At 41.6% G+C, this 19,600-nt stretch overlaps 1 protein-coding gene across 5 annotated transcripts in view; it reads right to left on the bottom strand.

The window, feature by feature from the left end:
• Nucleotides 1-1,653: 1,653 nt before the first annotated feature.
• PRDM1 (PR/SET domain 1) overlaps nucleotides 1,654-19,600 on the bottom strand; it is a gene marked incomplete at its 5' end in the record, with an annotated part of 95,297 nt that continues 77,350 nt past the window's right edge. For 4 of the 5 annotated variants that reach the window (XM_081295620.1, XM_081295618.1, XM_081295619.1 and 1 more), the window contains 5 exons: nucleotides 1,654-3,769; nucleotides 4,161-4,289; nucleotides 4,682-5,778; nucleotides 10,829-11,081; nucleotides 14,652-14,771. In XM_081295620.1, coding sequence (XP_081151746.1) covers nucleotides 3,194-3,769; nucleotides 4,161-4,289; nucleotides 4,682-5,778; nucleotides 10,829-11,081; nucleotides 14,652-14,771 — 2,175 coding nt within the window. In that variant the 3' untranslated portion in view covers nucleotides 1,654-3,193. The remainder of the gene's footprint in view (nucleotides 3,770-4,160; nucleotides 4,290-4,681; nucleotides 5,779-10,828; nucleotides 11,082-14,651; nucleotides 14,772-19,600) is intronic. The other variant, XM_081295621.1, reaches the window with a different exon arrangement.

Below are 19,600 nucleotides of genomic sequence, written 5' to 3'. Positions count from 1 at the left end.
TACCTCCTCACACCCCAAGTCCATCAACAAAGTAAAACAAAGATGGGTGCGGTGGCATGTCAGTAATCCCTACTACTCCGGGTCTGAAGTTTGAGGATTGCAAATTCAAGGCCAGCTTGGGCAATGCAGTAAGACCCTCTCTCAAAACAAAAAGGCATGGGGACGTGACTCAGTGTCAGAGCACTTGTTTTGCAGGAGCAATGCCTTGAGTTCAATCCCCACTACAGCAAAAAATAAATAAAAATCAACAACAAAAATAATCCAACAAAAGCTAACAAAATCTCCCCCCGCCCCCATGTCCTGGAGAATAATTGAAATGCCTTTCTTAGAGAACACCTTTATAGCTCATAATTTTTTTAAAAAATCATACATTGTTGAGAGTTATGAGGGACACAACAGATCAATGCCCAAGGTAGGTGGGGAAGATGGGGGCCTCGTGGCTGGGGCTACTGGAAATAGAACCATGGTGGGGACAGGGAGAAGCAAATTGCATCATGTTCAAAGTGTGGTCCAGGCTCACCCTTAGAGTATGGGTAAAAAGTTGCTCAATGGCCCTCCACTCAAGACACTAGACAAGCATCGGTAAAGCATGAACATTTATATTTAATTTACATTTTGACAATTTGCACATAAATAATGTAAACCAGTACGTAAACATAAGAGTTTGTTGTTCTAGCAAAGTAAAAAGCCAATAACTTTGGTCAGTTTTAACTTTGAGTAGAGGAAAAAAAACCACTGTTGATTGTGGGCTCAACATTCACATGTAAGAGGCCTAAGAGGGAAAAGACAGATGGCAAGAGAAGCAAGTGGTCTTTAGGAAGATTCTCAAATACAAGAAAGCATGAAAGGAAACCCATGTGTTCATTGGGAATAAAATATTTGGTGTCAACATCAGAATGACGCTTTGGTTTACCTACAATCAAGGACCATGTCAAACACAGATACATTAAAAATTGTCAGTTTTGAGCTGAGGTGTAGCTCAGTGGTATAGAGTGCCTAACCCGTAGGAGGCCCTGGCTTCAATCCCAGCACTGCCAAAACACACAAAAAAATCAAAAAAAATAAACCACAATTGTCAGTCTTGCTAGTCTAGGAATAGATCAGTAAGGCTCTTGGTTTTCCCTGGATTGCTTGAAATCTGTTGTTCTCTCTGCAAGTTGACATTAGTTGATGCGAACAAAATGGTGAATATATAAAAGAATTGAACAGTGATGTGTCAGTATTTAGGAAGGAGGGAAAGGAAAAGAAAGTTTGGTGGTAAAGGAATACTGAGTTGCTAAGTTGCTGAGGCTAGCCTCCAACTTGCAATCCTCCTGTCTTGGCCTTAACCTCTGGGATTACAGACATGTACCACCACGTCTGGCAAATTATTAATTTCTGTGACTCAACTGTGACCACATAATCATGATGTGGCAAAACAAAAACATAGCTGTTCCAGATGATCCTTAACAGCAAAAATGATGTATCACTTTCTCCCTGGTTATGTGGCCCTCACCCCTGCACCAAGGCTTCTTGTCCCTGATAACAGGCAAGGGGGTGCCTGAGCACTGATGTGATCGTGAGTGAGGTCCTCAAGTATTAAGAAAAGTCTCAGAAAGAGTTTTTTTTTTTTTTTTTTTTTTTTTTTTTTTTTTTTTGCCCTTAGGAAAAGTAGGTTCTTTTACATGGCTTGGCTCACAATTTAAGTGGTTATAAATATATTATATATACACATGGTAGAGTGGTATAAATAGATTTATAAATATACATCAATCTTTGCTACACCTTGAGTGCCAACAGGTAATCTTTGGGCTTAGCAGAGTAAAAGATAGAATGACACAGTCTATCTTTCTGGAGCACACTGACTTGGTTTCTCCTTTGGAGTAGCAAATCATTAGATAAGACATCACTTCCTGCACTACTGAACACACTCAATGAGGTAATTGTTGTTGAACAACTTTGCAATGCCCTTTCATCTTCAATTAAATTAACCATAAAATGCAAAAACACAAATACTGAGGAAAATCTGGGTTGTACAGAAAAAAATTACAATTGATGTGTTGGGGATAGGAATGTCCATTACCCGCTTTTACCCTAAGATGACCAGAATACCCGTTTTTCTGTTTGTATTTTTTAAGTGTGGCCCGAGCCTATCTACTTCAAATCCTTCCTGGTTGAGCACCACATTTGTGCAATTTTGACATAAAAAACAAAAACCAACAACAAAACAACATCTAGACTCAAGCTCCCAAACCTCACACGTACAAAACCACCTGTGCTTCGGGAAAGTTTCTCAGTGGTTTTAAACATGGAATTTTATCTTTCACATTTTCAGATAATACGCTGGGATGCAAAAGTCAGGTGGCCACCCTGAAGGCCAAATGACTTTTGGGGTGGGGTGCAAGGACCCTACTTTTGTGGAGAGACAGGTTGAAAAAGACTTCCTGTCACCTTTTTGGTAAAATAATGACTAGGAAAAGAAAAATGACGAACTAGGAACAAAACATGACAAGATTCCTTTTCTTGTTCCTTCTACTCGAGTTATCATTGGGTAGTTCTGCACACACACCCCATGTTACACAGTGCTGTTCAAATGACATGATCCTATGAATTAATACATCAACTGTCGAACTTTGGCAATACTGAAACCTCATTTTCAGATCATTATTACAGAGAGAGGATGACTGAAGTCATGTATTTGTCTACTAAATCTTAGGTACTTAAACAGCTGTGCAGAAATTATCTACAAAGATGGCCACAAGACAAAATTACAACATTTATACTCAAATTACAAGGAATATTTCCAGTCATTGTAAACTTTTTTAATTATTGCTTTTTGAATGATAAATTGTATAATAAATTATGAAGGATTATCACTGAAAAAATAATTATGGCTAGGCAATAGTCTTAGTAATGGGAAGGCTATGCAAACATATCCACACAAATATTCAAAATACACAGGTTCAAATATATAGACGTGGGTGTAAATAAGTATATATAATATGTATACATATATATAGAGAGAGAGTCTTTGCGTCATTTATGCCCTGAGATTTCGGTAACTTTGGAGTCCTTTAATTCCAGAGGTGAGGGAACCCCCTGCCGCAGGAGAGCTTTGCGGATCTGGAGATACACATACGCCATCTGCTACAGGCACCCCGACTCGAAGAGTCCGAACTTAAGAAACAAAACAAACGCTTGCTTTCTGAAAATCCTAAGGATCCATTGGTTCCACTGTTTCTTGCTTCACCTTTACAGGTACCAGAGGTAGTGGGTTGCTGTGGGGCAACTTCATGAGGGACAGGTCTGATGACTCGTAAAGGCTGCACCCTGAGGAGAGGAGTCCGTTCCCCATGTTTCTTTGCAAAGACACTTTCAGGCCAGTTTCTTCTTTCTCTTTTCTGACCACGGCCAGAATTTCCTTCTCCACCACAGAGGTCACATCGATGTTGTCCTCCATGTCCTCTAGCCGGTCAGCATTGTCACTAATGTCAAACTTCTCGATTTCTTCGTTGATCCGGGTTAGGTCCTCCAGGGCCAGTCCAGTGGCTGGGGCTACCGGGCAGTTCCCTTTCAGGTGGACCTTGAGGCTGCAGAGATGGATGTAGCTCTTGTGGCACTGGGCACACTTGTGGGGCCGCTCCCGGGTGTGCAGTCGCTTGTGCAGCTTTAGGTGCACAAACTGGGTGAACTTGGCAGGGCACACCTTGCACTGGTAAGGCTTCTCTCCGGAGTGGAGTCGCAGGTGGGTCTTGAGATTGCTGGTGCTGCTAAATCGCTTGTGGCAGACCTACAGTGTGGGGACAAGGGAGGGCCAAGAAGGGAGAGAGGGAAGAACAGAAGATTAGGAGTTTGCCAGTGGGAGGGACAAGCTGACAGGCCAATGCCCAGTAACCTGGAATTAGGAGCCTCCCCGAGTGTGCCCAATGCAGTGGTGTGGTACTAAGCACACTGGGGACACGGGCACACTGCACATGGTGTGCTATTTACTTCCCTCCCATCTTCCCACCCACTGGCTTTGTCACCCTTGCTGCCAGTCAGCAGGTACAGAGCACCGGGGAGCTCCACAGTCTCAGCCCAAGGTAGGACTCTGGTTTAAATGAAGGGCTATATGACACGAGAAGGCAGCTCCACATATTTTCTACAAAGGTCAAAAGCTCTACCCGGAACACACCGCCCACCTGGCATTCATGTGGCTTTTCTCCCGTGTGGACCAGGTAGTGTTTCTGCAGGTGGGCGAGCTGAGTAAAGCCCTTGTTGCAGGTCTGGCATTTGAAAGGCCGTTCTCCACTGTGCACTCTCAGGTGGACCTGGAAGAAGCCACAGGTGTTAGCTCTGCTCTGGCACCTAAGGTTTCTGCTCAAAGACTCGGGTGTTTGTGGTAGAAATGTCTTAAGAAAAGCATCAAGACAAAGTCTTAAAGAGAACAAAGCCTTGGGTTTTCAGAAGGCTCTCATGGGCCTGAGCTGAAAGAAGAGAAGTCTCAGCTTGGCAGGGACTTGACACTGATCTTCTAGCCCAAACCCCACATTTTTATTATTCAGAAGAAACTCAGGCAAAGTAACTTGTCCCAAGCCACAGAGCTAGAAGTGGTGAAAGCAAAGGAGAATCCATGCCCACTCGGCCCAGCCCAGGTCTGCCACTGCCGGAAGGCAGTTCCCATGGTGTGGATGTGAGCACGCTGCAGTGCCACGAGGCTTACCTTCAGGTTGGAGAGCTGGCCGAAAGTCTTGGCGCAAACGTTGCACTCATACTTAATCTTGCCATTCTGCTTCTTAAGTGGGTAGGGAAGGGTCTTGTAGCCGGTCATGTTTCTTTTGTTTTTAATGAGATTCATGGCCTCGTCACTGCTGGGGGATGCCATCACCACTGAGGTAGCTTTGGGTTGTACCACGTGTTCTGACGTGGCGGCTGTTCCCGCCGTAGGAGACCCGCTGGTGGGGCTGCAGGTCTTGTCCTTCATGCTGGCAGCAGCCCCGGTAAGGGAAAAGGCACTGTGGGGTGCTGGGACAAGCACCTCTCTGGGATGCTCAGGCGGAAGCAACCTCCGGGCTCCATCTGAGGGCAGTGAACTTGGGAGAGAAGCTGGGTTGACCATGGAGTGAGGCAGGCTGCCCCCACCAAGGAGGTTACCGTAGACGGGATACAATCTCGGGAAGAGGCCAAAGTTGTTGATGCTGTTGATGTTGCTCATGGTGCTCAAGCCATTGCAATTCATGCCGTAGGGAGGCAACAGGAACTTGGGGTAGTGGGCATTGTAAGAGGGGATGAAGGCTGGAGGGAGGTGGGGGGCAGGTGCGTATCCTGGGTAAGAGCCCAGACCTTCGGTGCCATAGGGTGTGTTCAAGTAAGTGTAGGAGTCTCGGTGTTCAAGAGAGCCAGGGGCCAGGGGCGACACAGTGTTCCCCGGGCTACTGTGTGGGCTGGAGCTTTTCAGGCTTTGGTCAGGGCTGCTTCTTGCTGAGGGACTTGGAGTTGTGGAAGAGGGGATGGGGGAGTGAGTAATGTAAGTTGGTCTCTCCATCCCATAGGCCAGGGAAGCTTTCCATAAGTCTTCCGGGAGAGGAGCCCGGATAGGGTAAACAACCCGGGGGTAGAAGGGCATATCTGGGCTGCCGTTCTTTCTAAAGCCATCGATGTCCTTGTCTGAAATGTTAGAACGGTAGAAGTCCTTCCCTTTGGAGGGGTTAGAGTCCAATTTTAGGATTTCTTTTACGCTGTACTCTCTCTTTGGGACATTCTTTGGGCAAAGTTCATTTTTCTCAGTACTAGGTTGCTTTGGGTTGCTCTGTGTTTGTGCTGAAATAAAGAAGAAAGGGTGATTACTCAGAGGCCTACAGAGAACTGAAGTGAAATGACCAGAGCTGCTCTGAGCACCACTTGGTGTCAGGAATGACAGGCACCCGGCTCCCAACGCCTTCTCACTCAAGAGGGCTCGAGGGCCACCCACTCGGAAGTGCTACTCTTTTTCCTTCTCAGCAAAATAGGGACCATGGCAGCATCTACAGAATAAACAGGGCCATTTGGATGATCTTGTTTCCATTAGTACAAACTTTATGACAGAAAAGTGCTGTTCAAACTGGAACAAGACAGTGTTCATCAAAATGGGGTGGAAAAATACTGGGGTGGGGGTTGTCACAGGTTAATAAAAGTCATTCTGATGTTCACAGTTTACCTAAAGGAAATCAGCACGCCCTGCAGCGAGATGTGAAAGATAAAGACTCATTTCAAGTAATAAACAGTCATCAATTTTCAACTTCTTGTTTAATATATGAATTTGATAAAGCCCTATTCAAACTGACTATGCCAAATAAATCAAGGACCTAGATGCCACCCCTTATGTGTAATTGGCTGACAGCGCAAGCATTTCACCAAGGTTCTGGTCTAACCAGGCTCCCAGCAGTACTGTCCCCTGGAATCACAAGGTGTGACAGTCACTTCTGCCAAACCACAACAGGTACTTCCCGAGCCAGTTCAATTACTTACACCACCAAAGAAAACAGAGGCGGCTGAGAGGGAAGCGTTTATTCCCAAGGATGGCATATGTTACTCGGTTAACAGACTATTTAGGAACAGGAGCAATGAGGACAGCTCTCGACTGACTATCCATGCCACTGCCAGCCCTGTCACAGGACAAGTGAGGTCTGCAGTCAACATCAGTCAGAGCAGAGAAAACTTAAAACGCCTGCTTAGTCTTTCCTGCAACCAAAAGTAAACCAGCAGAGGCTTGGTTGGAGCCCCAGTTCCAGAAGGGCCGTCCCTGAAGCTGGCTCTCCTGCCCTAGGGGAGTGCTAAAGGTGCCTTGAGAAGTAGCAGGGCCCATGGCCTGGGCATCAGGCTGAGGCCTTCGTAGTAGGATCCCTCCTTGTCCTACAGAATGTTCTGCTGGATCTCACAGAGAAAGCTCTCCAGGCCTGCTACCTGATGGGTCTAGAGATGAACTCTGTGGACCTCAAAAATGGAGCTCTTCAAATCCATTCTCCAGGCTGACAGGCTGAAGGGAGGGATTCCTTCCAGTTGGAGAGCCCCTCAGAGAGTGTTATCTCCTGCTAGCTGTTATCAGTTACTCTTGGGCCAGCCAGAAGCCCCAGAATAAACACCTCGGACAACACTATCGGGGAAGATGCTGATCAGGGGGCAGTGATGGAAAGCTTGTTGAGGGAGAGGATTTCTGAAGTCACTAAACCAAAATAAATATCCCCTTATCAGGCCAATATCAGCCTTTCAGTGAGGCCCAGCAGGCAGGAAGTTCAAATTGTCACTTTTGTTTTTTAAAGCTGAAATGGTAAAGGAAGAGAAAGACAACTAAGCTGGAAAGCTGATAGGTGAGGCATCTCACAGCCGCAGGAAGGAATTTTATGAAGGTGGAGAAAAAAAAAAAAAGGAATGACTGGGATGCATCTTCAGGCTCAAGTTAACAAAAACAAAACAAAACTGCCCCCAATAAAATAAAAATACAGAAAATTTATCCTCATAACTTTGTGTCATCTTTATGCGGCCGAGTACATCTAGTTCTCAATTTTTTCAGTAGCTCCAATACCCCCAGGGTTCTAAAATCCAGTGAGCATGTACATTTAAGTCAATTCCCAGCACTGCCTCCAGATTTAGTCTGTGTTCTTCCTAAGCACCTTAATAGAACTGAATTTAAAAACTGACATGAAGCTAATGTCTTGGACAACAACAAAACATGTGCGTGCGCGCGCGCATGCCCGCGCACACACACACACAGAGTCAAAATTTCAAATTTTCTATGGAAAATATCTGGCACAGTGCCTGGTGCACATTATATCTACTCTAAATGTTTTCGATCTCTGATGTCTTTGGGAAACAGATCTACACCTTCTTCTATATCCAGAGTGAAATGTTAGGCTCTCTAAAATGTCCTACAGGTGGAAGTTATGGAGTCTATATGAAGGTACTTTTACAAAATCGTCCTTCAGCAGCTGAGTAATCAGGGGAGCTGGTGTCATTTCTGACTCTCCCACTCAGCAGCAGCTTGAGTTAACATGAAAAAGAAAATCAAGATCTGTTTTTGTTCTTCAATCTTAAATGGCTGTAGGCGGAGGGAGTCATTTCAAGAGTGAACTGCTTCTGAAGGCTCTGAATGGCTTAATTATGCCGACTCACATTTTCGATCTATAATAAGAACCCCCAAGACTATAAGAAAGAACCTAGAAGTTCTGCAGTAGGCAAAACAAAGTCTGTTTTCAACTGAAACTGAGAAAGCAGATTAACATTTAGAAGTCTATAATTTGGTCAACTGTTTTCTAGATGGGTTAGTTAGATAGATGGCAAAAAAAAAAAAAAAGGAGGGGTAGGGTCTTAAGTGGGTCTCACCTTTTTTTTTTTTTTAAACTTAACATTCATGCCAATTTGTGATTTCTGGCTACTTTTCCTTCCTTCAAATTGCTTCACATCTCCTCAAGTCTATCACTTGAATCCTCAGGGTCAAATCAGCCCTCTGTGGTCTGGCATAGGCCCCTATTGTGCTTTAAGCCTGGAAATCCAACATAACTCATTTGGAGACACAATCTCCCTATTAGGCCTGATGAAATAGTGGAAATTTTCCTGATCAGAGTCTCACTCATCAGTTGCCACACCTAAGACAACTGGTTTCACAATCAGCGCCTGAGTCTTACTGCTGTGTGACTGGCTGTTGTTAACTCTCATTCTTTCCTATGAATATCGGACAATGAAGGGGTGCCTGAAAATGCCCAACTACCACCACCATTTGGAAAAATTCTGCTTAAATAAAAGCAGATATTTGAAGGCACAAAGGTGTCATTTCATCGTGTTGCTTCTGAACATAAGCACTTAACACTTAAAATACAGTGCAAAGTCTTTCCTTGGGGAACAAAAATGCCAGGCCTTTAAAACCTTCCCTTGATGGGCACAGAGTGGGGGTCGTGTGCAGAAAGGTTTCTTCATGGTTGTTGGGAAGTCAGTGGGGTTGGGGTGACCCCAGTGGACTTACTGTTTAAAGATTTAAAAAATAATAAAACTTTGTCTGAATTCCATAAATGACTAAAGGAATGTAAGGTCTTGGGAACCTGAAGCAGGAGGATAGCAAGTTCAAGGCCAGCCTGGGTAAGAGATCCTATCTCAAAAGAAAATGAGTTAGGGATGTTATTCAGTGGCACAGGGTTTGCCTACCACGTGTGAGGACACAGTTAGATCCCCACTACTGCCAAAAAATAAAAAATAAAATAAAATAAATTTAAAAAAATGTAAGGAGACTCTCAAGGGGAAGTGGCTTGCTATGCTGAGAAAGTGAGGGGGAACAGCACAACTTCCCCCGACATGGCTCTGACAGAACTATGTTCCAACAGTGCCTTTGTGTCTTTTACTACTGGGACCTTCATATTAGGTTAGGCACACACAGCAGAAGGGATGCTGGGTACTTAGCCCTAGAGATGTGACCGGCAGTCTCAGGTAGCACTGAGAGAGGACTGTTGCCATTGGTCAGGGCAGATGACACTCATGATGTTCATGGTGGAAGCCAGTTTGCTCTCAAACAGCCCAAGATCTTTCCCTGGAGTTCAAAAAAGCACTGTAGTGTGTTAAGGGCCATAGACATAGACATAATTCTAGAATGTGATATTACAGGAGTGGTCATGAAGCTTTTATAGCCCCAGATTTTCAGAAAAATTGCAAATATAGACTCAAGATCCTAAGGAAGATCAATAAGCTGAATAGCACATAATAAATGCAAATAGCTGGACAGATGGATTACATATAACTAGGGTAAGTAATTAGTTTGTTAACGGGTCCTAAAGTTGAAGTCAAAATGTGATTTATGTTAAAGTTATTATTTATTCCAAATATCCCAAAGGTAAAAATGTAAAGTAAAAACAATTCAGCCTTTAGATGAAGCAAGCAAGAGAGCCTATAAAAAATTGTCAAGTCTGGGTAAAGGGTAACTGAGAATGCCTTATACCTTTCTTAAACTGTTTCCTTAAGTTTGAAATATTATCAAAACAAAAAGTTACAAAAATTTCAGCATTCAGTTTTAACTTTTTAGTCCAAAAGAGTTCATTTTAAAAGCTGTTATAAAATTTAGTAAGTCTAACCAAGAATATGCAATTATAATTACAATAGAGGTTAGAATTTTACATTAATTCTTAAATTGTTCATAGAGATCACTTGAGAATGATAAAAATGAAGGAGCCCTTTACAGAGAAAGGTCATGACAGCATTTTTAACCAAATTAAAAAAGTAAAAGCTTATAAACCTAAGGAACTGAAAATTTGTTAAGATAAAGTGATAGGTGGTTACTGTAATACTGATTAGGAGATCAGATTAATTAGTTTTACCATAAGAAAGGAAGCCAAGATATGAAATCTCTAGGGTTATTCACTTAGAATATGCTTGAAAAACTATGACAGAGCCTTTCTAGAAACAACCTTATGTTCCACATAAGACCTTGACTTTATATACAAAGGTGCACCTCTACATTATTTCAATGCACATTTTAAACACCAACAAACTGCCATCAACAAGAGGTGATAGCTTTCATGTTCTGCATGTCTGGACCAATCTCTATTAAACTCCCAACTGCCCCCTTTTGGATAAATTAGAATTGGACACATATTTCTTCCTGTAAGTTTCTGAATTCAATACTCAAAGAAGCTCTTAATATTTTTTTTTAAATGGTCAGGTTACATGACAGGGAACAGGGACTAAAAAATGTTTTCCCTCTTCCTCATCTCTGGTTTAAGCCACCTACTTAGTCCAACAGATGATGAAGCCATATAATTAAACAACCTGTTATTAGCTCACAGGGGCAGAACTGACATTACTGGCATTTTTTATTTTTATTTATTTATTTTTTGTTCTGTAATCCACTTACTGAGATTCATCATTGTGAGCTCTCCAGGATAAGGGTAGTTAAGCCTTTCTGCAAAGTCTCGACAATACCACACAAGAAGTTCCTGGTTGGCAGGGATGGGCTTAATGGTGTAGAAGTAGATGTTCATCCCGTTCTGACACGCAGCCAGATTTTGCTCCCGGGCAGAGTGTGCCGGATTCACATAGCGCATCCAGTTGCTTTTCTCCTCATTAAAGCCATCAATGAAGTGGTGAAGCTCCCCTCTGGAATAGATCTGTCCAAAAGAGAAGACAGACATGTGTAAGAGGAAGTCAGCCACAGAGGACCTCTCAGCACAGATCACACAGTGTGTGAACGCTGACCCACGCCCCCCCCACCACCACCCCAGTGCTCAATTAGAAAAAGAATCAAATCAGTTTGGCCAGAGTAGTCTTGAATCAGCAGAAATGAAGGTGGAAACAGGTAAGGCACATTCTTGTCAGTTACCTTTTCCGTTTGAGTTTTATCATCTTTTCATGGTCGGGAAAAATAGTAGAAGAATGAAACACAAAATTTCACCTAAGAAGCGGCCTCAAACCGATTAAACCACCAGAGTACTACTTTTGCTACAGCACGGTCAATGGCAAATGGGCGATGCTACTAACTTTAGTTCCGATTCTGCTGACTTTTAGTGCTTTGAGTCATTGGGTAGAAGAGCAAGCTGACTGACTGCGTCAAACTGAGTCTCAGCTTTTTCTATGGCCTCTGTACTAGCTGTTTCCTACACCTCCGCCCAAGGCTCAGACTATGCAAACATCCTCCACCCCCAACCCTCCAGAGTCCTAAAGTAACACTTGTTCATATGAATACTTGGAACCGTGCCTTTTTGTGGAAGCGCTGGGTGGGGCAAAGGTGAACTTCACCTGCCATAACAAAGGGAGCGCTGGGACAGAGGCCAGAGTTTGACAGTCTACTGAGAAGTCACTTTTCCTCTTGATAAACACGTTCAGCCTAGCACCTTGCTTTCAAGCCAGAGAAGGGAAGAGAGAACCCCTTCTCTGTGGGCAGGTTGGCCAAAACCTCAAGCGAAGAGCCCCAGCCTTGCAATTGTGGGAAAAGAACAGAAAGAAAGTGTGGCTCTTTAAAGGCAGCTCACAAAGGATTCCTAGTTTGTCTTGGAGTAACACCTCTTTTGGTGAACAGAGGCACTCGGGGCACTTTGTAAAAAGACAGAGGTAAGAATAGGAAAAATTCAAGATAGACTCTTACTGAAATTACATGCTCCATATCCTTCCACAGAAAGCTGCTCTCTCTCCTTCCTCTTAAGAGGTGCCACCTTTTCTTCAGACCCAAGAGCTTTCCTTCAACACATACAACCAATACCTGGTCATCTGCAACCCAAGCCTCTGAGTAGTAGGTAGGGGGGTAGCAGAGATTTTGCTCTAACAGGACAGCAGGCTGTTGCTTTCTTCTGAGTCACTTGCTGGCTACGTTAAGTCTGTGAATGGTTTCTATATTTCCCTCCAATGTTATCAGAAGTTAAAAAAGGAACCCTGTCCCTTTAACACAGGCAGTAAACACCAGAATCACTTTCTTTTAAGAGTAACTTCCTGTAAATTGCGAAGGGGGAAATACATGTGGCTTCATCAAAGCAGCTTGTGAGAGCTTTTGCGGTGTGTTTTGTTAAGAGAAAATGGAACAAGGCTGGGTGAATTCGGCTATCAAGAGGGGTTTTCAAGTTTGTTTACTCTGATGTGCAAACTTCCAGGAACGTGGGGTTCCATCGCTCTAGTGCTCTCCGCCGGCGGAAACTGCTTTCTAAAGCTATGGGTCTGGCGGTTCCAGTCAGCCTTCCACGGACTACGATTTACTGTATCCTCATTCAAAAACAGAACCGTCCATGCCATGAAGTCACACGCACATCCCCACCAGAAAATAAAATAATGCACACGTAAAATGAACCCTGCTGCCTGTCACTCACCTCGCTGCATTTCCATCTATTATCACAAGATTAAAAACGTGCTGACTCATAGTACAGTTACAAGAAATGTCACTGGTTTCTCAACTTGAACACCCCTTCTCTTTGACTGTGTAATTTGCATGAAAGTTTTTCTTTCCTTACAACAGATGTTCACATTCCTGCCAGCAAAATCGGGATGCTTCTAATGACACGTGAGAAGTTATCTCTGACAATATCCTTTGCAAGTGAATGGCTGATTCAGATAAATCCTCCGGAGGAAAGACTTTTAGTTACTTATCCTGAAATCTTTAAATGAAATAAGGAAGGGACAGAGAGATTCTTAGATGTTTCTTGTCTTTTTTTTTTTTTTTTCCAAAATGACCAGGTAGTAAAGAGACTTACGTTGGACTGTGTTAATTCAGACCTTTGACTTTAAGATTAGTATACCTCAATGGCTCACGTCTGAGAAGAATTTCTTGGCAATAAAAGCAAAACATGTGCTCATATTTTTCTATTATAAGTCATGCAGTGAATATGTTGTAATTTATTTTGATCCTGGGGATTGAACCCCAGGGGCCCTTTACCACTGAGCACATCCCCATTCCTTTTTAAAATTTCTTATTTGAGAAAGGGTCTCGCTGAGTTGCTGAGGCTGGACTTGAACTGGCCATATTCCTGTTTCATCCTCCCAAGTAGCTGGGATTACAGTGTGTGCCACCGTGCTCAGCCAGTGAACATATTTTAAACAAGCGTAATCATTAAATAAAAATTAAGGGTGCATGATTCTTGGTGAATATATATAACTGTTCTCTTTCACTTGGGAAATAGTAAAATAAATTTCTAGAAACACAAGACTTTCTTAGGAATAGCTTCTGAGTTACCCCCTAACAAGTCTTTTGCGATACTTGTATAAAAAGCACTAAGATTTTTAGGCCAATTACCAGCCAAAGGAAGCATAATCCAATTTACCATGCAGCCATTTATTTTAGATGTGTACATTTTATATAAGTATGTATAAAAATTGCTTACTAGGTTTAAGTAAACATTTCTTAATTTAGCAAACTGAGTATCCCAAAGACATCTATGGAAAAAGGGATTCTGACTTTTCTCTGTTTATTTTTTTCCCTTTTTTTGGGGGGTGCTGTGGATCAAACCCAGGGCCTCATGCATGCCAGGCAGACACTCAACCACTGAGCTATATCACCAGCCCTCTCTGTTCACTTCTAATACAGTTTTTTCCTTAAGAATTCCATCTCACTGGTTCACCATGGTGGTCCTTCCTAACCCTGATATTTCAGAGGAGGTTGTATACGCCAGACTTTTTTTTTTTTTTTTTTAACTGGATTGTAAGCATTTTCCTTATACTATGGAAGTAACTTACATACTGTCAGATTTGATTACTTTTATAGTATAGATGGACTTAAATAGGACAAGTTCTATGGTTCTTCTCCATTCTCCTGGCCCATCTTCTACCCATCCTTCCTTAGTGACATTTCTCTTCAACATAATTCATTTATGATAACTCTTCCATTCAATTAAAGTTAACTCATCAAGAAATCAAGAAGGGGTGAAATCTAAGGCTTGGTGACTCATTACTACTTCCTTGCAGAGAAATGCAAATGAACCTACCCTTAAAGCAAGCAGCAAACTGTTTCCTTTCATCACAAGGTCTAATGAGTTGCAAAAAATTAAGATTCACATATAGTGCATATCTCCCCCACTAAACACCCATGGGCTGTACTTCCAGAGCCAAATATTTAACCAGTTTCTCTGTACTTGCTCAGAGTTCTCTGTTCCCACAGGGACCCCGCATCTCTCAGCACAGGCTGAAAAAGGAAGTGACCCTGCTCTTCTAGCTCCAGTTTTTCCTAATACTGAAAGTCATGAAAATTTTTCCTTACTTACCCGCCAGAAGTATTTCCTGTTGGCATTCTTGGGAACTGTATCATTGGTGTAGATTTCACCTATTAGGGGTCCAAATCGTGTTCCCTTTGGTATGTATTCTTTACTCACCACTCCAATAACCTAAAAGGGATAAAATACATGAAACAGTTATTTTAACTGCAAAATGTTAACCAATCTTGTTATTCTAACAAATTGAACAGTCAAGTGGTGACACAATCAACTATGGGAAGCAGACATTCATGAGTGCCGGTGCAGGTAACAAACAGTAAGCTTCACCTGAGGGGATACCATCAGTGTGTGGGGTGCTGGGGATTGAACCCAGAGCTTAGGGCCTGCTAGGCAAATGCTCCTATTGAGCTACATCCCCAGCCCTGTTTATTTTGAGACTGGGTCTCACTAAGTTACTGAGGCTGGCCTCAAACTTGGGATTTATATAGAAGACCATCTTTTTAAAAATTTTTAAGAAGATCATCTTTTAAAGTTTAAGGTCTAGGGCTGGAGTTGTGGCTCAGTGGTAGAGCACTTGCCTAGCATGTGTGAGGCACTGGGTTCGATTCTCAGCACCACATATACATAAATGAATAAAATAAAGGTTCATAAACATCTAAAAAATATTTAAAAAAAAAAGTTTAAGGTCTAAGCAAATACTCAACCAAGTATTAAAACAGTCTCAAGGATTATCCTCCAGTGATTGGGGATTCTTTATTTTTATTAACAATGTTTCTTGCTAGAAGATCAGAGAGGATAACCATTCTGTTTTAGATTAAGAACAAGACACTGCAAAATCAGATGGTCAAAATGAGACATTTTCAGGTCTCCTCCTAGTTTCCTATTTCTCATTCTCCCTCAAACCATAAACACAGTGTGCTTGAGGGGAATAAAATAATTTAAACCTCAGAAACCAAAATAATGCTCTTTAGTTGTTCCGCAGAGGCCAAAGGAACCAGAAAGCAAACACATTATGTTTTTTTAATTCTAGATGAGTCCTGCTCCCCTGCCATAGCTTGTAAGTTCTCTTTAGCAGCAGAAGATCTTTCAAGTAACTTTGTACTTCCCTAACATCTTCTACGTGACAGTGGTCAAAAGCCCTCCTTTGAAATGTAATTTATACTGAGAGAGCTGTGGGTTCTAGATCTGAGAAAATGACCTTCTCAGATTGGATGTTTCATGCATTTGCACTTGGCAGGGCCTGGCTAAAGAAACATGTTAACTATGCTAGTTCCTCCTTGATCGTAAATTTCTTGAGGGAATTAAAAAAAAAAAAATCACCAACCACGAATCAGGAAGCAATTCATCACTATTCAAAAGAACTCTGTGAGCTGTCCTTGATGACGATTGCAGTTACAGTTTTGCTTTGGTTTTTATTCTCTCACTTTCCCATTTTTATTTTCTTTTGTTCAAAACAGACTACAAATTACTTATTGAATATCTTAATTGAAATGGACCAAGGATTGGGAGTTGGAGTAGAAGACAATATTTATTTCCAGTTTTTATTATCCTTCCTGTGTAACTGTGTACCTAAAATGGCAGATGCCAATAGCTATTCAAATAGTACACAGTGGAATCTAAGATTTTGGCTGTGATATGTACTGAGATCTCATTTATCTTATCACTGTTTAAATAAGAAGGAAATAAGCACACCTACATTTTGTGACAGACCTGTCTTTCTCATGGAAGTTTTCTCATCAGCAAATGATTTGTTTTCTAAAACAATTTAGTATTCAATATACAAGTTAATGGAGCATACTCAGATTGGAAAGAGAGAAAAAAAAAAAACAGAAAAGAAAATTTCCTACACCTAACACAAGTTGAAACAAGGTTGGCGAGCTAGAGTGCTATTTTTGGTCCTCTATGAATTTCTGGCAGAGAGCTGAAAAAAGCAGATGTTCATTTCATTCTCCTCCTCTGCCTTCATTTACATCTATCTGCCCTTTCAAGAATAGTTCATCATCCTTGGTATGTCAGCACCACCACTGGGGACAGGAGCATCTTTGAGCAGTCTTGAGACAAAAATATATACTTAAGCTTAAGTAGACTAGGGCTTATGTAGAGGCTCATTGTTTAGGACATATTATCAAACCTAATTAATTTGAAAAATTCATGGAATTGACTTCAATGACTCACAAATCATTAGACATTCACGTTTGAGTGCTTATTCCATAATATTAAAATGACAAACAGGAAAAACAAATAGTGCCATTTGTTGGTGAGCCAATAATTAGCAGTTGATATTTTCAACATATCCACTTTAAAGCAGTAATTTTAAGAAAGGTACTCAACTGGTTCATCAACTTTGTTTTAAATTATAGTCTCTTGCAGACAGTGTCCTGGGAGCCAGAACTTGATTACCAACAAGGAGCATTACATTGAGGTCACGGTTTTTGTTCCAAATTGCTGTTCTTCCACAGGATGAGCCTTTTGGTTTTCAGCTATCAATCTGACACACTAAGAAAACACACATTGTCTGGTGGCCAGAAAGAAGTCAACCAGAATCTTGTTCCTACAAAGCATCTGAGGAAGGCATGAACCCCTAACACCAACTAAGCTCAATGATGGAGTAGTTACTGGGGGAGGAGGACAGCAGTTTTGGAAGGAGTCTTGCCATCTTTAACCTCACAAATACAACTTGACAGGCAAGACAGGGGCACAAACAAAAAGAGGACAGCAGGTGGTGGAAGAGAAAACGAAGATCCTCAAGCCTCAGACAAACTGAGAACTTTGTTATTTGATTACCTTTACAAATCAGCCAGAACCTTAATTGTTTAAACTCCTATTATATACAGAGCTGTAGAGTACACAGACTAACCTCTATAGATAGCACAATTTCGAGGTTGGAAGGAATCCTGTAGCTGATGAACCACCTACATCCAATCCAAGCTCTGTGCTCTAATACTATTCAATCAATACCTTCTTGAATTCGTATTGGAGTTATTATTCAAAAGGACACAAAAGCCGCAACCCTTAAGATTATGTGCTTCTCCAGGTAACTTTGAGGGGGGCAGTCACCAGGGTTGTTTTTAATGGGAAGTGGAAAACCTAGACAAGAGTTGTCCCTCTGGTCCTAAATGATCCAGGGGTTTATCCAGCCCCATCTTCCTGACTCCTCATGTGCAACATTCTATCCTTGGAGCAAGCAGAGAAACCTGGCATGTGCTTTGAATGCCACAGTGCTAAATTAAGAATGTGTTCACCTAACTCAGGAAGGAAAGTTCACTGGAACTGACCAGGGTCCTAAAGAATTACTGCTGGGGACAGGCTACTGTAAGTCTTCCATAAACCTTTCAGGGAGAGGACACTGCATTTCCACACAGCCATGCTTCATCTGCCCCCACAGAAGCCCTTTGCTCATGCTTTCTGTGCTAAGCAGACCCCTTTGCCACTTGGACACATCTGTCTCTGTCAGTGGCCTCAGCTACAGACTATACCTGGTTGTCCTCAGCTTCCAGAAAAATAAAATAAAATAAATAAATAAATAAAAGGTTTCTTTTCGATTGTACAAAATGAAGGTGATTTTACAGCTTGTGAGAGACTGAATGGGAATACCAAATGAAACTATGACAGTAAGAACACATATAGGTTTGTTTGTTTTAAAGGTGAATTGCTCCTTTTAGAGGGTATACAAACAGAACAATAAACTTTAAGCAGAAACATTTTTTTCAGATCTAAATGTGGTCTGAGCATCCTTGCCTCAAATTCCATTAAGATCATTTTAATCATTAGCTATCTCTACCTCCTCTCTGGATCCCACCCCACAGAACTTCTATTTTGACTGTCTGGATATCTTCATTGAGAGGACTAGAACTCTAAAGTGATCCAAGACCTTCGCCCTGTAACACACCTCATTTTAAAAAGGGGTGATGTGAAAAGAGATGTTTTTGGAAAGTTTACTTCTTCATTACATTTCTTTTGAAGGAGACTCGGTAACATCTTAGAACATCATCTCCCAAATAAAAGAGCTTGAAGAGGGAATTCCATGTTATGGTGAGATAACTTTTACATGGTCTATTTACCCAATCTTTATCAGCACATGACTTAAAGTCAGACTCCCCTCGTGAGGGCCAGCAACCTCAGCTGAGGGCAGAAACTAATACAGGCTACTGCTTCAAAAATACAAGTGTCGAAACTGATTTTTGTGTAGTCAAGTGTTCATAGAAGATAATTTCAGGAGGACATGGGGAAAATCCCCGTAAAAGAACAACCTGTCAGTTTAAAAAGTTTTAGAAGTCTTTTTTTTAAAAAAAAGGTTTTAGAAGTTTTGAATAGGATGTCTATATTTGGTTTTAGTTCTGGAAATAGGAAGTAAGAAAAGCCTCATTAACGAGTGCACAATTATTCTAAGCCAAATCTAAAAATGAAGGTCAAGATCAGAAATATGGGTTGTATGTTTTGTTTTTAAACCAAGAAAAAAAAAGGTGCTGACACATAGCACAAATTCATAATGAAAAATGATCTTGTTAAAAAAAAATTCCCCAGTATGTCAGCACAACAGTACATAATGTAACATCTCCTGTTGTTTAAATTAATGAAAACATTTAAAGAAGGGCAAGACAAATCAGATAAAAACTATAAGTAGAAAGGTTTCTACCCTATTTCCAGCTCAGGCTTATGAGACATGAAGAACAAAGTGAATAATGACAATGTAAACATCTCATCAATCCTGAATATTTCTGTCCTAGAACTGGTTTGCAGTTATTATACCTTCAATGGCTCAACATCACAATCCTCTTTCACCACCCAAAGGGAGCTGTCCTTTCCCCAAGTTCAAAAAAAGTAGGAAGGAGGTACAAATTCCAGAGTAAGCTAAAGACAGAATGACATTCAAGTTTATTTCCTGGCTGCTTTTGTGATTAGGGACTAGGGGTGTACTATCCCCTACACAAGCTCAATAAAACATGGGTAAATAGGATAAGAGAATCCTGGTCTCCTAAGTTAGTTTTGAAGGATCCCCT

This window comes from Spermophilus citellus, assembly GCF_964194105.1.
Source record: "Spermophilus citellus genome assembly, chromosome: 5".
NCBI lineage: Eukaryota > Metazoa > Chordata > Mammalia > Rodentia > Sciuridae > Spermophilus > Spermophilus citellus.
This window is presented reverse-complemented; position numbering and strand designations above follow the sequence as displayed.